Raw genomic sequence first — 22,593 nt, forward strand, 5'->3', positions numbered from 1 at the left:
TGCGTGTACCTCCTTCCTGTTGGAATGACTGGAACTGATCGGTTGTCGGACCCTCTCTGTCCAATAGGCCCTGCTCATGCATGGTTGTTTACGTCTTTGGGCGGGTTCAGTGACATCTCTGAACAATCAAAGGGACTATGGCTGTGATACAATATCCACAGTCAACGTCTATCTACAGGAGTTCTGGGAACAGGGGTGATGCAAATCTTTTTTTGATGTTGTATATTATTTTTCTAACTGTTTCTTGTCTTAGAGAGCCTGGGTCTTTCTTATGCATTTCATAGATTTATTATCTCAATAGTCGATGTAGTTTATCATAAATAATGTATTTGGTGCAATTCTTGTCGCAAAGGTCAACTTCTGGAATATTGGCCAGTGCTCAGACATTTTATCGTGACTACCAGGATGCGTGTGAAAGTAAACAATTTACAAACTGGAAGTTTTTTGCTGTTATGAAACTTTCTGTAATATGCACTACTTGGCATTAATATTGCTACACCACGAAGATGACATGCTGCAGACGCGAAATTTAACCGACAGGAAGAAGATACTGTGATATGCGAATGATTAGCTTGTCAGGGCATTCACACAAGGTTGGCGCCGGTGGCGACACCTACATCGTGCTGACATGAGGAAAGTTTGCAACCGATTTCTCATACACAAACAGCAGTTGACCTGCGTTGCCTGGTGAAACGTTGTTGTGATGCCTCGTGTGAGGAGGAGAAATGCGTACCATCACGTTTCCGACTTTGATAAAGGTCGGATTGTAGCCTATCGCGATTGCGGTTTATCGGATCGCGACATTGCTTCTCGCGTTGGTCAAGATCCAATGACTGTTAGCAGAATATGGAATCTGTGGATTCAGGAGGGTAATACGGAATGCCAAGCTGGATCCCAACGCCCTTGTATCGAGATGATAGGCATCTTATCCCCATGGCTGTAACAGATCGTGCAGCCACGTCTCGATCCCTGAGTCAACAGATAAGGGCGTTTGCAAGACAACAACCATCTGCATGAACAGTTTGACGACGTTTGCAGCAGCATGGACTATCAGCTCGGAGGCCATGGCTGCGGTTACCCTTGACGCTGCATCACCGACAGGAGCGCCTGCGATGATGTACTCAACGACGAACCTGGGTGCACGAATGGCAAAACTTCATTTTTTCGGTTGAATCCAGGTTCTGTTTACAGCATCATGATACACATTTCAGATGTGTTACGACCCGTGGCTCTACCCTTCGTTCGATCCCTGCGAAACCCTACATTTCAGCAGGATAATGCACAACCGCATGTTCCAGGTCCTGTACGGGACATTCTGGATACAGAAAATGTTCGACTGCTGCCCTGGCCAGCACATTCTCCAGATCCGTCACAAATTGAAAACGTCTGGTCAATGGTGGCCGAGCAACTGGCCCGTCGCAATACGCCAGTCATTACTCTTGGTGAACTGTGGTATTGTGTTGATGCTGCAGAGACAGCTGTACCTGTACACGCCGTCCAAGCTCTGTTTGACTCAATGCCCAGGCGTATCAAGGCCGTTATTACGGCCAGAGGTGGTTGTTCTGGATACTGATTTGTCAAGATCTATGCACCCAAGTTGCGTAAAACTGTCAGTTCTAGTATAATATATTTGTCCAATGAATACCCGTTTATCACCTTTGTTTCTTCTTGGTGTAGCAATTTTAATGGCCAGTATTGTATATGTACCTGTCTCTGTGTTTATGGACTCGCTCTTGTTTGTATCTTGCTGGTAAATACCTTTTTTGCTGATGATGAGCTTCTGCCAAAACCTCGTTTCTTCATTCGAATGAAGATACGAAACTAACCTCGATCTTGAAATCTATGTGATGCAGTGCATCATTTCAGTGTCAGCACACAATCCAATATCGAGAATATTGATTTATGCTTGCGCAAACTGACATTGGCCGTTATACCTTAATTATATTCACTTGAAAATCGAAAATGGGATGAAATTTCGATTGAGTTAACGAATAACTATTACTACAGGTATGTATCTCAGACCGTTCTAGAATATTATGTAGTGTTCTTCTACCAGAAATTCATTGTTCAAGCCATCGACGAGTCAAGAATCTCCTTCGGGATTTTTCCATTTCATTTTCGACAATAACCAACAGCTATATTACGCTCGTTCATTTTCGTATAGAGTGTGGTTTGCGAGCCAAATAAAGCCGAAAATGACCGCTGGATAGCGCTGAGGGCACAGATCACGTTAACCAGCTCGTCCCGGTTGGCGGAGTGCTGTCCTTCGTGAGGTCGGATGGTGTATGTCTCGTCAGCGTCATCGTCAACGTTAGATGCCTCGTCCCGTGTGAAGACGGCTGAAGCCTGGCCTAATACCGTGCGCCACCTGGTAAACTGTGCTGCGATGTGTGGACATTGCAGAGTTAACGCCGTTTTTGTTGTCCAAAATGGACTTCATGCCAGAATGTATCAGAATTGCAAGCTCCAAAGCCTTTATGTCATTCTGAAGTTCGTTAATGTCATCAGTCTGCATCTACATCCACGCGATTACTCTGGTATTCACAGTAAAGTGCCTGGCAGAGGGCACCACCTTCAAGTTGTCTCTCTACCGTTCCACTCTCAAACGGCGCGTGGGAAAAACGAGCACTTAAATTTTTCTGTGCGAGGTCTGATTTATCTCTTTTAATCGTGACGATCATTTCCTCCTATGTAGGTGGTTGCCAACAGAATGTTTTAGCAATCGGAGGAGAAAACTGATGATTGAAAGTTTATGAGAACATGCCGTCTAAACGAAAAGCTCTTTTTTTTAATGATTGCCACCTCACGTATCATGTCTGTGGTGCTATCTCCCCTATTTCGCGATAATACAAAACTAGCTGCCCTTCTTTGAATTTTTCCGATGTCATCCGTCAGTCTCTCCTGAGGCGGATCCCACGCCGCACAGCAATACTCCAGGATGGCGCGGACAGGCATGCTCTAAGCAGTCTCTTTAGTAAACGCGTTGCACCTTCTGCCAATTAATCGCAGTCCTTGGTTTGCCCTACCCACAACATTATCTATATGATCGTTCCAATTTAGGTTATTTGTAACTGTAATCCCTAAATATTTAGTTGAATTTACAGCCTTCAGATTTGTGTGACTTACCGAGTAATCGAAATTTAGCGGATTTCTTTTAGTACTCATGTGAATAACTTCACACTTTTCTTTATTCAGGGTCAATTGCCACTTTTCGCACCATACGGATATCTTATCTAAATCATTTCTCAATTCGTATTGGTCATTTGTTGGCTTTAAAAGACGGTAAATGACAACATCGTCTGCAAACAGTCCAAGAGGGCTACTCAGATTGTCTCCTATGTCGTTAATACAGATAAGGAACAATAGAGGGCTTATAACACTTCCTTGGGGAACGCCGGATATTACTTCTGTCGTACTCGACGACTTTCCGTCTATTACTACGAACTGCGACCTTTCTGACAGGGAACCACGAATCCAGTCGCACAACTGAGGCGATATTCCACAGGCACGCAGTGTAGTTAGAAGACGCTTGTGAGGAACTTTGTCGAAACCGTGCTGGAAATCTAAAAATATGCGATCAATTTGACATCCCCTGTCGATAGCACTCATTACTCAATGACTTCGTGGAGTATCTTGCTGCTGTCGCTCATTTTCTCCGTGCGTATTTAGCTGCTGGTCGCCTACGCCATTCACTGAAAGCTACGAAAGTTTTTGAGAGGGTCGCAAATTATGTGGCGTCATTATTTATGCACATAAATAATCGGACGTAGTTCTGGGTCTTATGGAAGTTTCTTTTTATTTTCGAAAGTTGAAGATACAATAACGTTAGATAGAAGAAAACTCTGAGGATAACAGTCGTTTCACCCTACTTCCTGCATACATGACGTCATTTTGACGTCACGCAAAATATCGACGACAGCACGATAGTTTATCGACTTCGTAACATTTCTGAAAGAACAGATATCATCTTCATACAGGTAACGCTTACTGGCCAATGATCTTCTTCAGTGCGGATGCACTCACACTGCCCGAACTCTTACGAGAATGGGTAGATTGACTGCCACGAGTAATGACTATAGTGTCCAGAGGCACTACAAATGTAGTGTGTGGACAGTAAGTTGGAAGTGTGGGTCCCACGGGGAGCTTACCAGCGATAAGTCCCTGCAGTCGCACTATCCTCTGTGCCCAAGATGGATCAGTCGGATAGAGCATCTGCCATGTAAGCAGGCGGTCCCGGGTTCGAGTCCCAGTCGGGGCAGACATTATTTAACTGTCCCTGTTGATATTTATCAACGCCTGTAAGCAGCTAAAAGGTCTAGATTTCATTATAATTTCATTCATCGAGAGTGCAAGATCACCAATAATATCTGTACAGATACCAGCTCCATACAGATGCGTAGTGGTTGCCATTTAATAGACAGGCATTCACAATCGCTTCTCTAGTGTCATGCAGCGTACGTGGCTTTATGGCGAAGGCAGTGTCCGTCATGGTTCCTCACAGAAAGAAGTCTCAAGGCGCGTGCTCGGGAAGCCTGGCTGGAAGTTCGGCACTTTCTCGTCGGTCTATCCACTTCTCAAGAAATGTTTCATCCAGGAATTGCCATACATCACAATGGTAATGTGACGGTGCACTGTCTTGTTGAAAAAAAAATTATCTCAGTACATTTGGTGAACAGCTGATACAAATAGTTCCTGCGACATGGTAAGGTCACTGTTCCTGCAAAAAGAAAGGCCCTATAAGTCCTTTAAAGACAGGCACACCACTCCAGACCACACTGGTAACCCAGGACCATTAACATTTCATCCTTCAGTGGCATGAGGATTACCTCTTTGTCACAGTACACACTGCTATGGCGATTGATGAATCCATTGAGTTTAAACATAGCCTTATCAAAAAATGGTTCAAATGGCTCTGAGCACTATGGGACTTAACATCTGTGGTCATCAGTCCCCTAGAACGTAGAGCTACTTAAGCCTAACTAACCTAAGGACATCACACACATCCATGCCCGAGGCAGGATTCGAACCTGCGACCGTAGCAGTCGCGTGGTTCCGGACTGAGCGCCTAGAACCGCTCGACTACCGCGGCCGGTATAGCCTTATCAGATCAAACAATAACATCTGTCAACTGTTCACTATTGCATATCCACTCACAAAGTTCGAGGTGCCAATCCTGGTCGTCGTCATTCATCGCGTGAAGCAAACTGGAAATGTAGGGTTTCTACTTCGCTTGCATAATAAAATGGGGCGAAGTCTTGATTTGCTGGCACCTGATTTCACGCGCAGCTCGCACTGTGGACTTCCGTGGCGATGTCGGTGAAGCTTATACCTCTGTGCTGCACACTTCCTTCCCTCTCACATTTATCGCGTAATTTCGCTAAACGGTGGCCCAGACGGCTGCACTTTTATGTTTTCCCATTTCCAATAGCACTTTAAAATCTACTTTCTTTGGTCTAAGGTCTAGTTTTCAGCCATCTTGTTATTTACATGTAGTTGCTGTCAATTGAAAATAAAATCAAAGAATGGCGAAACACACTAGTTATATAATTACAATTGGATCAGATTATCTATCACCAGTTTGTCTCCAGGTATGCCATTGGCTTCCTCCGACCGTAATGTTGATGAATTATGATGATGATGATGATGAAAACGACACAACACCCAGTCATCTCAGGGCAGGTGAGAATCAGTGACCCAGCCGGAATCGAACCCGGGACCCCGTGCCCGGGAAGCGAGAGCGCTACCGCGAGCGGCGGACCTCCAGGTATTAAAGATCGAAAATGTAAAGCCCGTTGTGGGACACCGTTCTTTCAACTCCATCTTTAAGCGTTAGTGCAACGAGCGGACCAATACTTCTATACTCTGTTCATCATAAGAATAAACCCGATGTAAACATTACGCCATGTATACTTCCGCGTTTGCTTGAATCTCATTGGATTTCGTTTCACATGGAGCGGAAGCCAAGCTGTGACAGTACAGTCAAGTACGATCATAAGGATACGTTTTATGCTGTGTCACACACACATAGACTGAGCGATAATGCGGGATAACAGTTTTACCGGCGGTTTAAACTTGGGCAGCACTGGCCAGCCAGCGGTCGAACTAACCTGCAATGATGTGAGCAGTCGCAGTTCAGATGTGAAAACGGTCGAGCAAAGAGACATTATACCTTCGAATGTCATTTAATTTTTAAAGAGTATCAAATAATATTCGGAGAAACTCCTGCACAACCGCGCGCTTCTTAGATGGCCAGACGGAAAGCATAAAATGCACTCATTCTTACCTGACATAGTATTGTAATTACAGGGAAAAGTTATGAAAATTTCTCACTCAAACATAGGCTAATTTTTATGAGAGAGATGTGTGTAATGCAAAAGTATACTGTAGGGATTTCACCGTACTGTTGAATACTGAAGCCAGTGAAGGTATTAATTACAGTCAATCTTATCCGAATACGAGAAATACTTTTCAGTTCTGGAAGTGTCACCTGCTACGTTGTTAACGAGCCTATCAACAACAGAATCCACTAAGCCAACCAGGCGCCGCATTTTCTCTTCTTCTTTTGTGACAAGCCATTCTATATCTCGCCGGCGTTCGGCAGTGACATGTGGAAAAGCTGCGTGCGTTAGTTTCAGTACGTCTGACAGCTTAACAATATTCTTACTTCTCGGACCAAATCCCGCAACTTAACTCCAGATCAATTCTATTTGGTTCATATTGTAATGGTTCAGTAGCAGCTATAAAACTTCAGCATTTGTGTTGTGTGCTGGATGCTGTGACAACGATTGTTTTTCATGTTTCTGCGACACATATTTACATCTGTGGTATAAAACAATGGACACAGTTCAAATAAAGAGGATTTGGTTTTTCATTTTTGCCTTGAAATTAAGTTGTTATATTTTCTTAATTTAAGCAACTTTTATGAACAGTCTTTCATAAAACATCGATAAGTAAGAATCTGTATTTGAAATGAAAACCGGAATTTCGCGTGCAATATGTAATTAGAAACACGAAGGCGTGCATTATTCATGAAAAAAATGGTGAGTTTGATAATTACGAGGTATAGGTATTTCAAATTGGACGAGAAAAAAATGATACTGTTGAGTTTTAAACCTACGAACCATTTACTGTACTTGGTTAACATTCCTATATGCAACAACTGCGCTACACATACAATGTGGATTTACGAATCAACTGTGCTACATACAGTGACTGAGAAAATTACAAAGCCGATTATCTCCGAAAATTTATGAAAAACATGAAGAACAGCCTATTTCTTGGCACTTTTTAACTATATTCCACACGCGCGTTTCTCTGCGGAACAGAAAGCAACCTCTGCCATTTTCATATTGTGCATTAACAGTGCGACAATCAGCACAACGCTGCTGAGGCTGTGACTGTACACGATTTTGGAAATAAAAACTAGGTAGCTAAAGCGTGATTAAGATAAAAGTTAATGGCTGTTAATATATTTGAATATCTCTAAATTTCATTTAACGTAACTTTGTAATAATGTATCCAGTACATAAGTAGGACCTACTTCCAAGAGTGGAGTAACACCAGTGTACGTGTGCTACGGCTTCTGACTAGTCATCGCATTTGTATTTGTATGTATCAGATTTATTTTTATGATGAACGGACGTCTACCTACCCCTTGCCTAACTTACCAACAGCAAAATGCTCTTTACGTTTATTCGCTGTCATCCAGTCACTCACAAAAATACATCCAACAGATAAAGTTTAAGATTCCATGAAACTCTCCTCTTATTGTTTTTCACTGGCGTAAAACTTCAATAATATCTGATTCCTAATCTACTTGCTTCTGTTTACAAACATCAGTCATAGTATGTAAACAACTTGGAGAAAAAGATGGGATCTCTGAAACCTCATTTAACCGTACATACAGTTTATTTTATAGTGCACAGACCTGGCGAATGCTGTCCAGAAGCACATCAGTGTTACTACAGCAAAAATTAATGTCGACAACGGGCATGGACTCGTCTTCTGTGATGACTTCAGGCTCTACCATCAAGTCACCTCATACTTCATAACTCATGCCACTGAATATCTTTAATAGCAGGTGCTGACTCTTTTACTGCAGTGACAGTTCTGGAGTGAGTCACATCTGAAACTCCATTTGGTTTAACTGTGAGGGCCGGTCTGTCATGTGTCTTTGGTTCAAATGGTTCAAATGGCTCTGAGCACTATGGGACTCAACTGCTGTGGTCATCAGTCCCCTAGAACTTAGAACTACTTAAACCTAACTAACCTAAGGACATCACACACATCCATGCCCGAGGCAGGATTCGAACCTGCGACCGTAGCAGTTGCACGGTTCCGGACTGCGCGCCTAAAACCGCGAGACCACCGCGGCCGGCCATGCGTCTTTCATTCCTTCCTGGATCCAGAGATCTGTCAAGACTTCACACGTCATTGAATAGCTTATAATCCTCTTCATAACGATTAAAATCTTCCATGGGTTGTCTGTAACCTCTGTTTCTGTGCGATCCATGAGAATCACTCCATCTATGCCATGCACTGCTTTGAATTCTTTTCGAATTTAAATTCTGATATGTGATGAGTCCAGTACTTTGCTATCCCGTTCATTGAATACTCTATTAATGTCATTCTTCAACATTCCACGATGAGATTTCACTGTAGTGTCGGCACAATCGTGTACCACTTGTCTAATGCCCATAATTTTTTTTTCAAGCCCTGTACAGTGAGCTGCGCAACAAGCAATATCGTTGCAGCATTCATATTATTACTGCACTATTACATTACAATAGCATTTTCGTGATTCTACTGTCGATGAAAATCAGAAGTTTCAGTAGCAGACTTTTTACGCCAAACGCTTTGCCCTTCTAACAGTGTTTTTAGTGTGGTATTTATCGCATTTACCATGACGTTCGGCCTTGAACGCATCATGCTTTAGTGAAATTAAATCAACACATTCTCTTTTTTTGTTTCTCTTATTTTTTGTCCTGTACTCTCTGTAGGAGATTATTTCTCGCAGTTAATCCTTCTTTAGGCTTGTAAGAATTTCAACCAATGCCTGAATCTGCGACCCTTTTAATACGTCGGTTTTGGTTACATAACCGGCACTTTTTGCGGCGAAATTCTGATTACCATTTTCACAACTTGATTGTTTTGAAAACCTGCTGTACTTTCTTCTGTGTCAGAATAATTAATTACGTTTCCTACAAATTCGAAACCATTGTTGTCTATATCCTTAGCCTCTCTCTGTTTGATTCACTTAAAGTAATACTTGGCAACTACCTTTAACAAATTTTAAAAGCTATAGTCTATTTTTCCTACATACCTATTCAGCGTTGCGCTTGCCATTTCTTACGAGTCGCTGCTACGTATTTCGTAAACAGATTCACCATGTAACTGCTGCAGTCAGCATCGAACGCATCCAGAGATTACACATTGTATGTCGCTTCGGCGCGCATCGCCACATTGTAAGCAGGCCGGAGTGGCCGTGCAGTTATAGGCGCTACAGTCTGGAACCGAGCGACCGCTACAGTCGTAGGTTCGAATCATGCCTTGGGCATGGATGTGTGTGATGTCCTTAGGTCAGTTAGGTTTAATTAGTTCTAAGTTCTAGGCGACTGATGACCTCAGAAGTTAAGTCGCATAGTGCTCAGAGCCATTTTTTTGCCACATTGTAAACTCCCCCACTATTATCTTCCTGCTGTGTATAGAGTTGGCATCCATCCTGATGTATCAGAACAGTCATCGTTATGGACCTTTTTGTCCCGACATCCCAACAAGACTCAATTTAGTACCGATTTTGCAAAATACTGTTACTAACTTGTCTCAAGTACTTAAGCAGCGCCATCTGTTTGTGCAAAATGTAAATGCAACCTCAGTTAGTTTTATTTATGTCAACAAGTTTATGTTGACAAGATTGTCTCACATATGGCGTTACATGTTGCGTGTCCTCTGTTGGCTATGCAGGCACCTTCTAGATCTAGTGCCATCATTCGGGAAATACCAGACCTCTTCAGTAGTATGGGGGTGGAACCACTTAAGCAGCTTCACGCGGAAGAATCGGGCAGTTCCCATTTGAATAACGATGTGATAAGACAACTCTTTCTAAACGTAATACGAACGAGTGCAAGTTAATAATGTTTGAAGTGTTTACCGCAGATATATAGGGCGTGAAGTGTATGGTGACGTATACTTCGATGACTCAAGTGTTACTGGCGACTGATTACCGGTAATAAACTTGTCTCATCAAAACTTACGAAAATGTCACAGGATAGAAAGTGAAAATGTCAGTTTTTGAATGATTACCATAAGAATGGTCTTTTGTCAGGATAGGACATACACTTCAAGACAACTGCAGATTCCATTAGATAAATTAATCGCGTTTTGTGGGGACAGTACCAATATCAACTTCAGAAGGCTTTAAAGACGCGGCCAGAGGAATGTGTTTCGCCAAATTAATGAAGAAATAGGAAAACACGTGGAAGAAGTTGGAATCCGTGCCCATATTCTCGACGATACTATATCAAGCGCTGCTGTAGTCTTAACTGTCGACATTGAAATAATCGCCATGAAAATATGTAATTATTTTTCAATATATACGATAAGGACAGAGAAGTTGAAAAGAATTCTGTTCATGCATTGATGTCAGTTGTCAGACTACTATCACACTCAAAAACAAGATAGCTATCGTTAATGCCCCCAGTTGACAGAATTCGTAAGCTCTGGATTCCATTAAACAATTTTTGGATCCCGAAGACATGCCACCTAAAATAATTTAACATGTTTTCATTAGTCCAATCAGTGAAATTTACTTCTGCATTTAAACTTAGCTCTGTTTGAAAAAATATAAAAAGAGTGGAGTAGAATAAAGTCTCACAAACTTTGTTGGTAGGCTCCTGCATTGCCAGGTTCAGGAAAGGTCTGTGGAAGTCGCAGGTTAACATGTAAGCCAACCTATGTGGAACACAGTCCACATTAATTTTGTATATTCATCAAAACAACTGTCGTGACAGTTCTTGATTTTTTTGTGATCATGTATTACTACAATACAGACAGCCCTACTCAGTACACACATCAGACCAGTGCGGACCCCTAACCACACATCCATGCAGCACCTTTCTCTAACTCCGCAACATTCGCAGCAGGCTGCTGCACGCTGAACCTGCCCTATTGTTGACACCAGAAACTAAGAGTAATGTGCTCTCAAATTCGCCAACAGCCTATAATTCATAAAAGTGACTGAATAGCCACTTACACAAGTAAATCATTCAATAAATCGACACACAAGCGGAAAATCTGATTTACGCATATAGCTCATAGTGACCATGACAGCAGTGCCTATGCATGTCCAAACATCTCAGTGAGCCTCAACGATAGGGATATTTCAAGAGAAATACATGTAGTGTGCAGTAGTGTCGTCTAGTGGCTGCCAGACAATTTGTCTTCAGCCTACAAGGCCATCATCAGACTTTAACTGTCATCATCAAGGAGGGTACAACACTGGTGTGCAGCAGTGCGACATATTGTTCCCTCATCTTACTAACACCAATAATACTCACCTTAGTGAGTTCTGCAGAAGTATAGCCTGCCCTGAACTCACATATAATGTTTCTCAGCTACAAAAATCTAATATTGTCCATTAGATGAGCAGTAGCAGTTTGAATACATTGCATTATACAGATTTCCTGTCTTTTGACTGTAATGTTGTTTTCTTTGTTATTTAAGGTTCAAGTATTTAGTTAACATCCTTCAGTGGCATCTACAGAAAACTAATTAACATACCAAGAACTTATTTATCAAGGAAAGTTATAACTTCTGAATTTTCGATAGTTTTTTGTGTACCAAAGTTACTTAAAAAACTGAAATTTATATTGTTGTTAACTATCATCTTTACAAAAGTTTATACAAAATTTCACAACAGTGGGATTACTATACCTCCCTTTTATAATTCATAGGAACGTACATGCGCCATTTGAAAATCTGACAGATTCATGTGCAGACATATTTACTCTCAGCATACGAAATTATTATCTGGGTCAGGACTCTTGGTGGAGTAAGAGAAATTCTGTCAGAGTATCAGCGGGTGACGTTTACAGCTACGCTTCATGTGCACAACAGTGCAGTAGCTATTACACATGGAGAGTGAATTGTTATATCTTTTGCACCAACTCTTTGTAGTTTTCACATGTTGTTGTGAAGTTGTTCTACCAGGAAGCGATGGAAAAATCACCTTAAACAAAAATATCGGAAAATTCACTCTGGGGAATACGCTGAGAAATTTGCAAACTCTTATGCCAAAAAATCATATTTCATAGGAGGTCAAATCTTTTAATTGCCTCATTGAAGGCAGAAATATTCTGTGATACTGAGGCATTGTCCTAATTTATAACCTAGTTTTGTAGTCTATTCCAAATTCAATGCATTTGTGGAGATCTTGTAGGATATTTCGAATCCTAGCGTATTTTAATATGCTTGTTCATTTCCTTAGTTGTGCTGTTATGAAAAAACTTTCTTACACTGTTTTTTCACTTTTGTGCAGTACTATCCCCGTTGGCGCAGATGGCAGCTACGGCACTGGTAACAGTGGCAGTTTGGTTACCAAAGTTCCCCTGCCTGCAGGGAAAGACACGGATGCATTCAACAAAAAGAAGTTTTCACAGTGTCAGGACGTGAAAATTCGCCCTCAAAAGGGCAATCGAGAATTTCTGCATTCCTGTAGTGTGTGTCACAAAACATTCAAAAGGAGTGACAATTTGAAGAAGCACTTCCGCCTGCACACTGGTGAGCGCCCATACAGCTGTGACATTTGCAAAAAGTCGTTCAGACAAAGTACTCACCTGAAGCAGCATTTGCTGGTTCACGCTGGGTTTAGCCCCTACAGCTGTGACTTGTGTCACAAGAGATTCAAAAGCAGCAGCATTCTGAAAGATCATATACGTTTGCACACAGGAGATCGTCCATGCACTTGTGATGAGTGCGGTAAATCATTCAGGAAAGATAGTGATCTGAAGAGACACATGACCGTGCACACTGGTGAACGTGCGTACAGCTGTGGCGTTTGCAACAAGACGTTCACTCAAAGTAGCACACTGAAGCAGCATATGTGGTTGCATACTGGCGAGCGCCCATACAGCTGTGACGTTTGCAACCAGACATTCACACAAAGAAGCCACTTGAAGACACATTCACAGAAGCACAGCGATGAACGGCCATACGGCTGTGGTATATGTCAAAAGAGATTCAAGTTCAGCAGCGTCCTGAAGGAGCATTTACGTACGCACGCTGGCAACCGCCACTTCAAATGTGACTTGTGTGGCAAGTCATACAGATGTCAGAGAGGCTTGTCACGACACTCAGCAGGGCACACTGGTTAACACCGATGCATCTGTAATATTCACAAGAAGTCATGGAAACAAAATGACACTCTGCCAAACACCTGTTTATATTGGGTGTGCCCACAGGGGAATGATACTGGTGCTGTGACTTCTATTGACGGAAGTTTAAGTTCAGAAGTGGCTTGAAAATCAGCATGTAATCACTGGTCTTAGACGAATCATATGTTTCCGCTGTAAGAGTTTGATTGGAAAGAGGTCTAAGGGGCCCCTTCGTGGCACATTAATGCTTGTATGATACGTCACTTGCTGGGATAGTGGAACATTTTTATTGTTATACTAATATCACTTGATTGTATCAAGAGATGGTTGAGGTGTTCAAGTAGTTTGCTGAAATAATACAAAAGCCTCCTATTTTCTTCAATTTTAGATGTTGTTGTAGAGATGCTGATAAAATGTGAATAAAAACTGACTGGATTCAAAGCAGATGACGTAATTTCACATTGTTCTATTCAAAAGTAGCACAGACAACATGTACACAGAAATTCCGTTCACATTCCTGCATATATATTCCTCAGTTTCTGTAATTGTGTAATTTTGTTTGATACAGAAAACATCAAAGTTTAAGGATATAGTTTTTTTATTTAATTCATGACTGCTTTTGGGTTACCTGAACCAATTGTACATATCATCATAACAGACAGAGTGGTATATTCCATAATAGCATGCAAAGCATGTTTAAGACTGTACATATATCAAAGTCGTATTTTTGTATGAGCATTGGCTGGACAAACATATTAACCCAGTGTGCCTCAAATTAATATATAATCTTGGTCATTATGGAATATTTTAAAATTGTGTGAAGTAATATGTATCCAAATCTGTACTACAATGTGAAATCTGAATTTTCAGGTTTATGCAGTATGACACTTTCTGAGTTACTCTGCCTTCCCCAGAGAGAGTTACACCTTAAATCTCTCTTGTCAGATATTCTTGAGTCCTTATTGTGCTGACTCAATAATCAACCCTTAAATCAAACAATATCAGGTATTTTCATATGTTATATAGCATTACATTATGTTGTATTAGCAGGAAAACTGAGCAGTTGACGTTGCTTGAAGAACACATGGTGTCTTTCCACATCTGACCAACAATGCATTGCACAAACAGTTTAAATTTGGATTTTCATCATACCAGTGATGTGATATAGTACTATATAGTTGAACACTGTTGAGTTACTGTGAGTCCATGACATCTTGTTCTCTTACTATTTGTCACAGCATACAGAATTAGCAACTGATGTCTATAAACTACGTACCCATAATGGCAATAACTACTCTTAATGGCGCAATATCAAGTTGGAACAATTTCACCTATTTCCCACTCTATAATCAGGATTTTCACAACAAGAAATGAGTCACTTCCCATTCATCTAGTTGTGAACAATGTTTGATGTTAACAGTAATATCTTTTGGTAATAGTGTGAGTGAATATCGCAAATTTTCTTCCCTTTTGTTATCTAATTTCATTGGTAGATAGAAACAGTGACTATACAACTACCTGCCCAATCTTTTGCCTCACAGACCAGAGAAGGAATATAGTGTTTGCATCCTTACAATAGACTGTACTATATTTAGTGTTGACAGGTACTCCAAAGCACACCAAAAATTCAGCGACAATTTTCTTGTGTGGTTTCCCTTCAAACACAAATGTAGTTTGGTTATCAGCTCACCACAGTACTGATAAAATGTGGCACAACATTGTATAAACAACAGTACAAATGCAGTTGCATACTAAGCATTTACAGAATCGAATATTGAAGAAGAGTGATAATTAGGCTTTTTGTCTTGTTATACAGGGTGTTGCAGCTGCCCCTAGCGATATTTTATGCAACCCACAATATTATAGCAAGTCTTCAAAAACCAAATGCAAGCTTTTCATTTTCTCCTTCTGGCAACATGCAAACTGTTAGCCCTACAGAAAAAATGAACTAGAGCTTTTTTGCAGGAAATGTAATGTAGATAAGTTTTGTACCATTACACCATCAGTTTAGTTGAGCACTTAGAAATTATAAAACTTACATTTAGATAAATTGTAAATAACAGTTTTCTGAATTTAAACGATTACATAGTAGTATTTGTCAGGTCTTCCGACTACGAAAAGGTTGTAAGAGTTACTTTTGGATCGAATGGTTAACGTAATTAGTTTTAGAGTAACGTCTGTGGTAGTCGGTTTTCTTTCATTACTTTCACGGGTACGTTTAAATTAATAATGTGAATGAAATAGCCAACTGTGCTGGTGATGTAACAACCTAATCGATAGAGCCAAAAGAAGGTCGAATATCGGGAATAGTTCGTGTAGTCTGAAAGTTTTGTACAGTGCTAGGATGGAGTGCCACGAACAACATACTAAAAATCATGACTGGTGAGGGATTAGTTGGGGGGTGAAGATGTGTCGTGATGGTCACTTTTGTACGGTTTTCTAGAAACTCAAAAACCGTGGCCTGCTGCAAAAACGTATGCCAGCACAAAGTTTATCTACCTTAATTTTGGAATTAGAAATATAATGTTCTTCTTTAATCCTGAGAGTATTATATACCTTACACATCACATGGAATAGTTTTGTCATGGCTGGCTCTCCCAATGTTATCAGAAGTTGTGAGGGTATGTCATCTACGCCAGGGGCGTTGTTTCGAATTAGGTCATTCAGTGGTCTGTCAACTTCTTTTTGCAGTATTCTGTCACCAATCTCATGTTCTTCTACGGTCTCTTTCCTTTTTATGCCTTTCTCTCCAACTTCATCTCCCTTGTACCGAACCTGTATACACTCCTTCCACCTTTCAATTTTCCCTTCTCTATTTAGTACTGGTTTTTCTTCTGAGCTCTTGCTATTTATATAACTGCTTCTCTTTACTCCAAAAGCCTTTTTAATTTTCTGTAGGCGGTATCTCTCTTTCTCCTAGTGATATACAGTTCTGAATCCTTACATTTGTCCTCTTATAAAAATATATATGAGGCTTACTAGATACTCCAATCAGATACGAGAACTAAAGGTCGCCCAGGCCTTTAACTTTACACAGATTAGGGTGTACACAGTAATGTGTGTTATTACAAACAATGAACCTTGAACCTGCCATGTTCTGTTGGAACCTTAGGTTCAAGTCTCGTCACAATTCAAGTGACTTACAGACACAGATACATGTAGACAGATGTATGATAGAAATCAGTAACCCTAATCCAGCGGTACTTTAAGGCAAGCTTTTCAAGTCCATCATAGTGTACAACCTTAACTGAAGACCATTCTCACTCACATGGTGGACACTATAGGCTGTCTTTTGATCGCTGGACTGTAGAACTATGCCTTGTGTGGCGTTTGAGGGCTTCTGTATATGGTATTTGGGCCTGTTTTTCGCTTACAGGTAAGATGTCACTTCGTGGATTTTTACCTCCAATTCGCAGGCAGTGAACTTGAAATCAAAGGTATCTCTATTCATATGGCCACGTAATGGACTGACGAAAGTGACTTGCACTGTATGACTTTACCTAAGTTACAGGCTTACAGCTAATATTCATACTTACACGACTTTTTCTTTCTGGCAGCCCTCATGATTCAGTCATTAGTGCCTCCACATTGGACAAAAATCGATGATCTCACACAGCATCTTCGAGCGGCCCAGACAAATTAAAGATTGTTGGAACAAAATATGTGCTGTAGGGAGGAGTTTTATTAGCTAAACGTCCATTGTCCTGATGGTTTCAGTGGTGTGGTGAAATGTGTAGGGGCTGACGTTGTCATGTAATGGGAACCCTTTCTGTGGCAGCAGACCTCGTCGTTTGTAGTGAATTTCTGTCTTTAGCGTGTTTCCAGCACCCCACTGTAAGATTCCTTGTCGGCAGTTGTTCCCATTGGTATGTTCTCTTCCTACACTGGCCCTTTTGCATCTGAAAAATTATTAGCTTAATGATTTCCGCCAGTGGCAGTCTTGAATTTTTTGCCTTTGTTGTTCTCAGGTGTTTCGACTTTATTATCTGGCTTTTTGATTCTGCCCCATACTGGTGGACCATTGTTTCATGGCCATTGACTGTTTTGTTCAAAAATGTGGTGCTGTCCCTGTTTAAAGAGTGGAGTAAGCGTTGTCAGATCCTGCAAGAACAGGACCAATGACGACTGAAGAGAATCGTTCAACGTGACAGAAGTGCACCCCTTTCTCAATTTGCTGCAGATTTCAGTGGTGGGCCATCAACAAGCATCAGCGTGCTAACCATTAAACTAAACATCATTGATATGGGATTTCGAAGCTGAAGGCCCACTCATGCACTCTTTATGACTGCACGACACATAGTTTTGCTCCTTGTGTGGGCCTGACATTGGACTGTTGATGACTGGAAACATGTTGCCTTGTCGGACGAGCCTCATTTCAAATTGTATCGAGCAGATGGAGTGTACAGGTATGGAAACAATCTCGTGAATCCATGGGCCTGCACATCAGCAGGGCACTGTTCAATCTGGTGGAGGCTCTGTAATGGTGTGGGGCGTGTGAAGTTGCAGTTATATGGGACCCCTGATACGTCTAGATACGACTTTGACAGGTGACACATACGTAAGCATCCTGTCTGATCATCTGCATCCATTCATGTCCATTGTGGTATTCCGACGGACTTGGGCAATTGCAGCAGGACAATGCGACACCCCACACGTCCAGAATTGCTAGAATGGCTTCAGGAACATTCTTCTGTGTTTAAACACTCCGCTGGCCACCAAACTCCCCAGACATGAACATTATTGAGCATATGTGGGAGCCTTGCATAGTGCTGTTCGGAACAGATCTCCACCCCGTCGTACTCTTACGGATTGATGGACAGTCCTGCAGGATTCAAGGTGTCAATTGCCTCCAGAATTATTTCAGACATTAGTCGAGCCTATGCCATGTCATGTTGCGGCACTTCTGCGTGCTCACAGGGGCCCTACACGATTATAGGCAGGTGTATCTTATTCTTTGGCTCTTCAATGTACATAAGAATTTTGAAGATCATTTCTACTTCGATACAATATCGAAACATTTTCTACCGTAGGCTCAATCTCAACCTTGTGAATTTGCATTTTTCACTACATACGAATAATTTTTGTACTCTTTGTTACTTCTTTGCGCCAATTCTCTTGATTACGCTTCTTCTATCGATAAATTTCGCTGATTTTCTACACTTTCATCAGCATACTGTAGGGAAGCAGCCTACTCACGCTGTAGTAAATTCACATCAGTCTTTCCATTGTGTGCCAGCCAGTCTGCTGTAACTAGCTCTGACGTCATAAATGTTGCGCAATACTTTAAAAATCAAGCAAATAACCTAAAACTTTTCTAGCATGTCAGGAATAATACTAAATTAATGTCTGTTGAGTATCAGTTCGATAACTTTAGCCATTTTTGAAATTTGGACGTTTTTCTGTAAAAATCATTGGCGCAACAGAAAAGAGTTAGAGACTTCAAAATTTATATTTAGATTCATCTTTCATAATGATTTAATAAAAACAGTACTTTGGATTTCACAAATTAAGATTTTAGTGGAAATTCATGATTTTGTGGTTTTCGTCTCAAAACTGAAGGAAGCAAGATAGATTAAGTAGGCTAATAAATAAGGCTAGGATGTTTAGATTTAAATAGGTTGGAGGTCCGCTATGACTATGAAGATGTGAGAAGTTTCTTTTGAATACCTATAAAATTATAGCGATAGCGGATCTCAAAAGGGCCAGTTCAGAGCTCATCTACTGCGTGCAGTGTAATTTCATTAATTCTCTCGCCGAAAATATTTAACTTAGCCACGTCAAAAATTTATTATCAATACTTACCTGCGTGCTGAATGCACATTTAAATTAAGAGCTTCATCGGCCATCAGCAAAAGAAGCTATAATTTATTATGTAACTTGAAGTGGTGCATTACTAGCCCAGCGGCTAGTCGGGAGAGCCGATTTGATCAGGCGTTCCCTTAGCCGTCCGCACTGCGGCTTTATATATAAGAACGCTGCGTGAGGAAGCAAGGCCCCAGTTCTCTCCAGACGCTGAATAACACGCCATCTGTGTTGGGAGTCGCGTCGCATCGGTATCACTGCTACAAACAGCCTCGGGTGCCGTATTAAGTTACTAGAGATGCGTGTAACCATGAAATCATTTCAAGTGATTTTCATTATCTAGCTTCAGTTTGTGTATTGTCGTATTTTCACGTGCCGTCGCGGGACAGACATTCTACCATTATTTAGCGTGGCGTTTGATGAAATTTTATCATCAAATTATAGCGAGCATTCATTTTAACATTTAATTCGGACATTTATAGTTGCATCAGCGCATTAGACTCTGAACTGCTCTGTTAGTTAGGTTGTAGGGATACTTGTGTTTTTTATCAGTGACTTTCAGAATATACTCAACTATTTTGGAATATCGTTTTTGATTATAAATCCCGGACAATCTCCTAATTCCTCAGAGCTATAAGCTGCAGCTATAATTGTATTCTCAGATGAAGTGGGCACTAGGAATTCTAATTACAGGCTTCACGTTTTGTTAAATCACTTTCTGGTTGCTAAAAGTAATTAGAGAGCCAGTGTTGAGAACGGCGAAAGACAGCATTAATAACATTCTAAAAGCCAGAAACTGATTCAACATGCAAACATTTGTACAGCAATCACATATTTTCAACCTAACTGCCGCCCCACAATACGCCATTTCTACATCCGCCATGTTCAGTATTTGTATTGTGTACTGAATGTGCCAACTGAACACTTGAAACACTCTAAACTTTGTACATAAAGTGAATAATATTACAAATTACACAAGGATTGTAGTTTGTGTTTACACTCTTATTAATTCCAATATAATCTAAGTCTGCCTCCAAATCTTTCCAACTTAGAGATAACTCTCTGTTGTCTGTTTATCATTTGGCGCAGTATTGGCTACTCAGCTAGACAGCTTCTTTCCAATAGAGGGAAACTAGAGTTTATGGAAAGGTTAGCCCATTCTGACATCACGGAAATCATATCTAATGAAATGCAAGAAATCCTCTTTGTTGTACTACATCCTAAAGAGACATTTAGGGGTGAGACCAATGTCAATTTTGTTGTATCCCATACCCAGCAAGCGATGGCAGCACTTATTGGTAAGTTTTCACATTTGAGGGTTTACCCGTTTTTTTGCACACGTCTACAAATAAAGATGATTGGAAAGTACTGGACCAATTAGCAGCACGGATTTGAAATAAAGTCTTAAAGAAGATATTTCGTCCATATGAATCAACAATCTAGAACAAAAGGTGAGCCCCTGTGAATTACAAAATAGCACATCGACAGTCCTGGAGTGTAGATTTAACATAAAACATTACTTGTGTTTAATTTTCGATTGTAATTTAAATAATACTTCGTGTTTCATAGTGGAAACTTTTGTAGATAATTTGTCTCATTTGCTGATTAAGATGTATCTTAGGTTCGTTTAGATATCGTTAAATGTAATAGCCTCAGTAGGAAACTCAATTTCCTATGACGAGAATGGTGATCAGTGCTATGTGGGGCCCACTGGCGCTTGAAATTGGTAGAAATAATAATTAGGTTTCATTAAACTTCATAGGGTACTGCTTATAGTACTATCACCAGAATCGTGTAGCATTAGTATCACCCAATATGTTTATCTATATGTGAATATTCATGACTAGCTCTGCACCTCACACGTAAGTGACTGGCAATTGCTCATTGAACCACTTTCATTCTATTCCTCTAACGTTCCGCTCTCGAAAAGCGTGCAGAAAAAATGAATAAGAAAATCTTTCTGTTCAAGCTCTTGTTGTTCTTTTCTTTTTTTTATTACAGTGATCACTTCTACCTATGTAGATAGGTGTCGACATAATATTTCCGCATAGGGAGGAGAACGTTACCAATAGAATTTCTCGAAAAGATCTCGCTACAACGAAAACCGTCTTTCTCTTAATAATTGTCACGCCAACCTGCTTATCATATCCGTGACACTCTCTCCCATATTTCGTAATTATACAGAATGAGCTGACCTCCTTTGAACTTTTCCAGCGTCTTGCATCAGTCTTCCCTGGTAAGGATCCCATAGTACACAACAGTAGTCTAGCAGAGGATGGACAAGGGTAGTGCAGGCAGTCTCTCTAGTAGACTTGTTGCATCTTCTGATTATTCTGGCAATAAAATACAGTCTTTGATTCGCGTTCTCACAATGTTACCTAAGTGATTGTACCAGTTTAAGTTGTTCATAATTGTAATTCATAATACTTAGTTGAGCGGACACCCATTAGATTCACGCGATTTGTTGTGTAACTGAAAGTTAATGGATTCCTTTTAGTGGATAATCTCTCACTTTCCCTTATTTACAGTCAACTGCCACTTTCAGCACCATACAGATTTATTGTCTAAATGATTTTTGCAGTTGGTTTTCATTTTCTGATGATTTTTCTAGATGGTAAATGACAGCATCATCTGCAAATAATTTAAGCAGGCTCCACAGATTGTCTCTTAGATTAGTAACAGCACAGGGACTGTAACAGCTTCTTGCAGAATGCCAGATATCACTTCCGTTTCACTCTACGATGTTGTATTGATTGCTATAAATTGTTACCTTTCTGACAGGAAATCATGAATTCAGTCGCACAACTGAGACCATACACCATATGTACTGTATGTAACATTACTGGAAGTTTCTGGCAATGAACGGTGTCAAAAGCCTTCTGGAAATATCAAAATATGGAATCAATTAGATGTTCCTTGTCGAAAGCACTCATTAGTTAATGAGAATAAGAAAATGTTCAAATGTTTATGAACTCCTAAGCACCAAACTGCTGATGTCATCGGTCCCTTGACTTACACACTACTTAAACTAGCTTATGCTAAGAACAACACACATACCCATGTCCGATGGAGGGCTCGAACCTCCAGAGGGAGTGGCCACGCAATCCGTACATGGCGCCTCAAACCGTGCAGCCACTCTGCATGGCTGAGAATAAGCAGTAGTTGTGTTTCACAAGACTGATAACTTCTGAATCCCTACTACCTGTCAGTAGACCATCTACGTCGAGGTAAGTCATAATGTTTGAACACAGTATGTGTTTCAAAATTCTAATGCAAATTGTTTTGTAATTCATCGGATTACTCCTGTTTCCTTTCTTGGGTATTGGTGTGTCGTGTACAACTTTCCAGTCTTTGGGTACAGATCTTTCTACAAGTGACTGGTTGTGTATGATTGCTAAGTATGGGGCTATAGTGTCAGCAT

At 40.7% G+C, this 22,593-nt stretch overlaps 1 protein-coding gene across 2 annotated transcripts in view; it reads left to right on the top strand.

The window, feature by feature from the left end:
• Positions 1 to 22,593, top strand: part of LOC126210653 (zinc finger protein 501-like) — a 401,685-nt gene that overhangs the window by 331,208 nt on the left and 47,884 nt on the right. Inside the window, exon 8 of one of the 2 annotated variants that reach the window (XM_049939983.1) lies at positions 12,536 to 13,816. The exons of the other annotated variant lie outside the window; for it this stretch is intronic. Within the exon in view, the coding sequence (XP_049795940.1) occupies positions 12,536 to 13,370 (835 nt within the window). The 3' untranslated portion in view covers positions 13,371 to 13,816. Of the gene's footprint in view, positions 1 to 12,535; positions 13,817 to 22,593 lie in introns of those variants that run through there. 2 annotated transcript variants of the gene reach the window in all.

The sequence above is a fragment of the Schistocerca nitens genome, chromosome 10 (assembly GCF_023898315.1).
Source record: "Schistocerca nitens isolate TAMUIC-IGC-003100 chromosome 10, iqSchNite1.1, whole genome shotgun sequence".
Classification (NCBI taxonomy): domain Eukaryota; kingdom Metazoa; phylum Arthropoda; class Insecta; order Orthoptera; family Acrididae; genus Schistocerca; species Schistocerca nitens.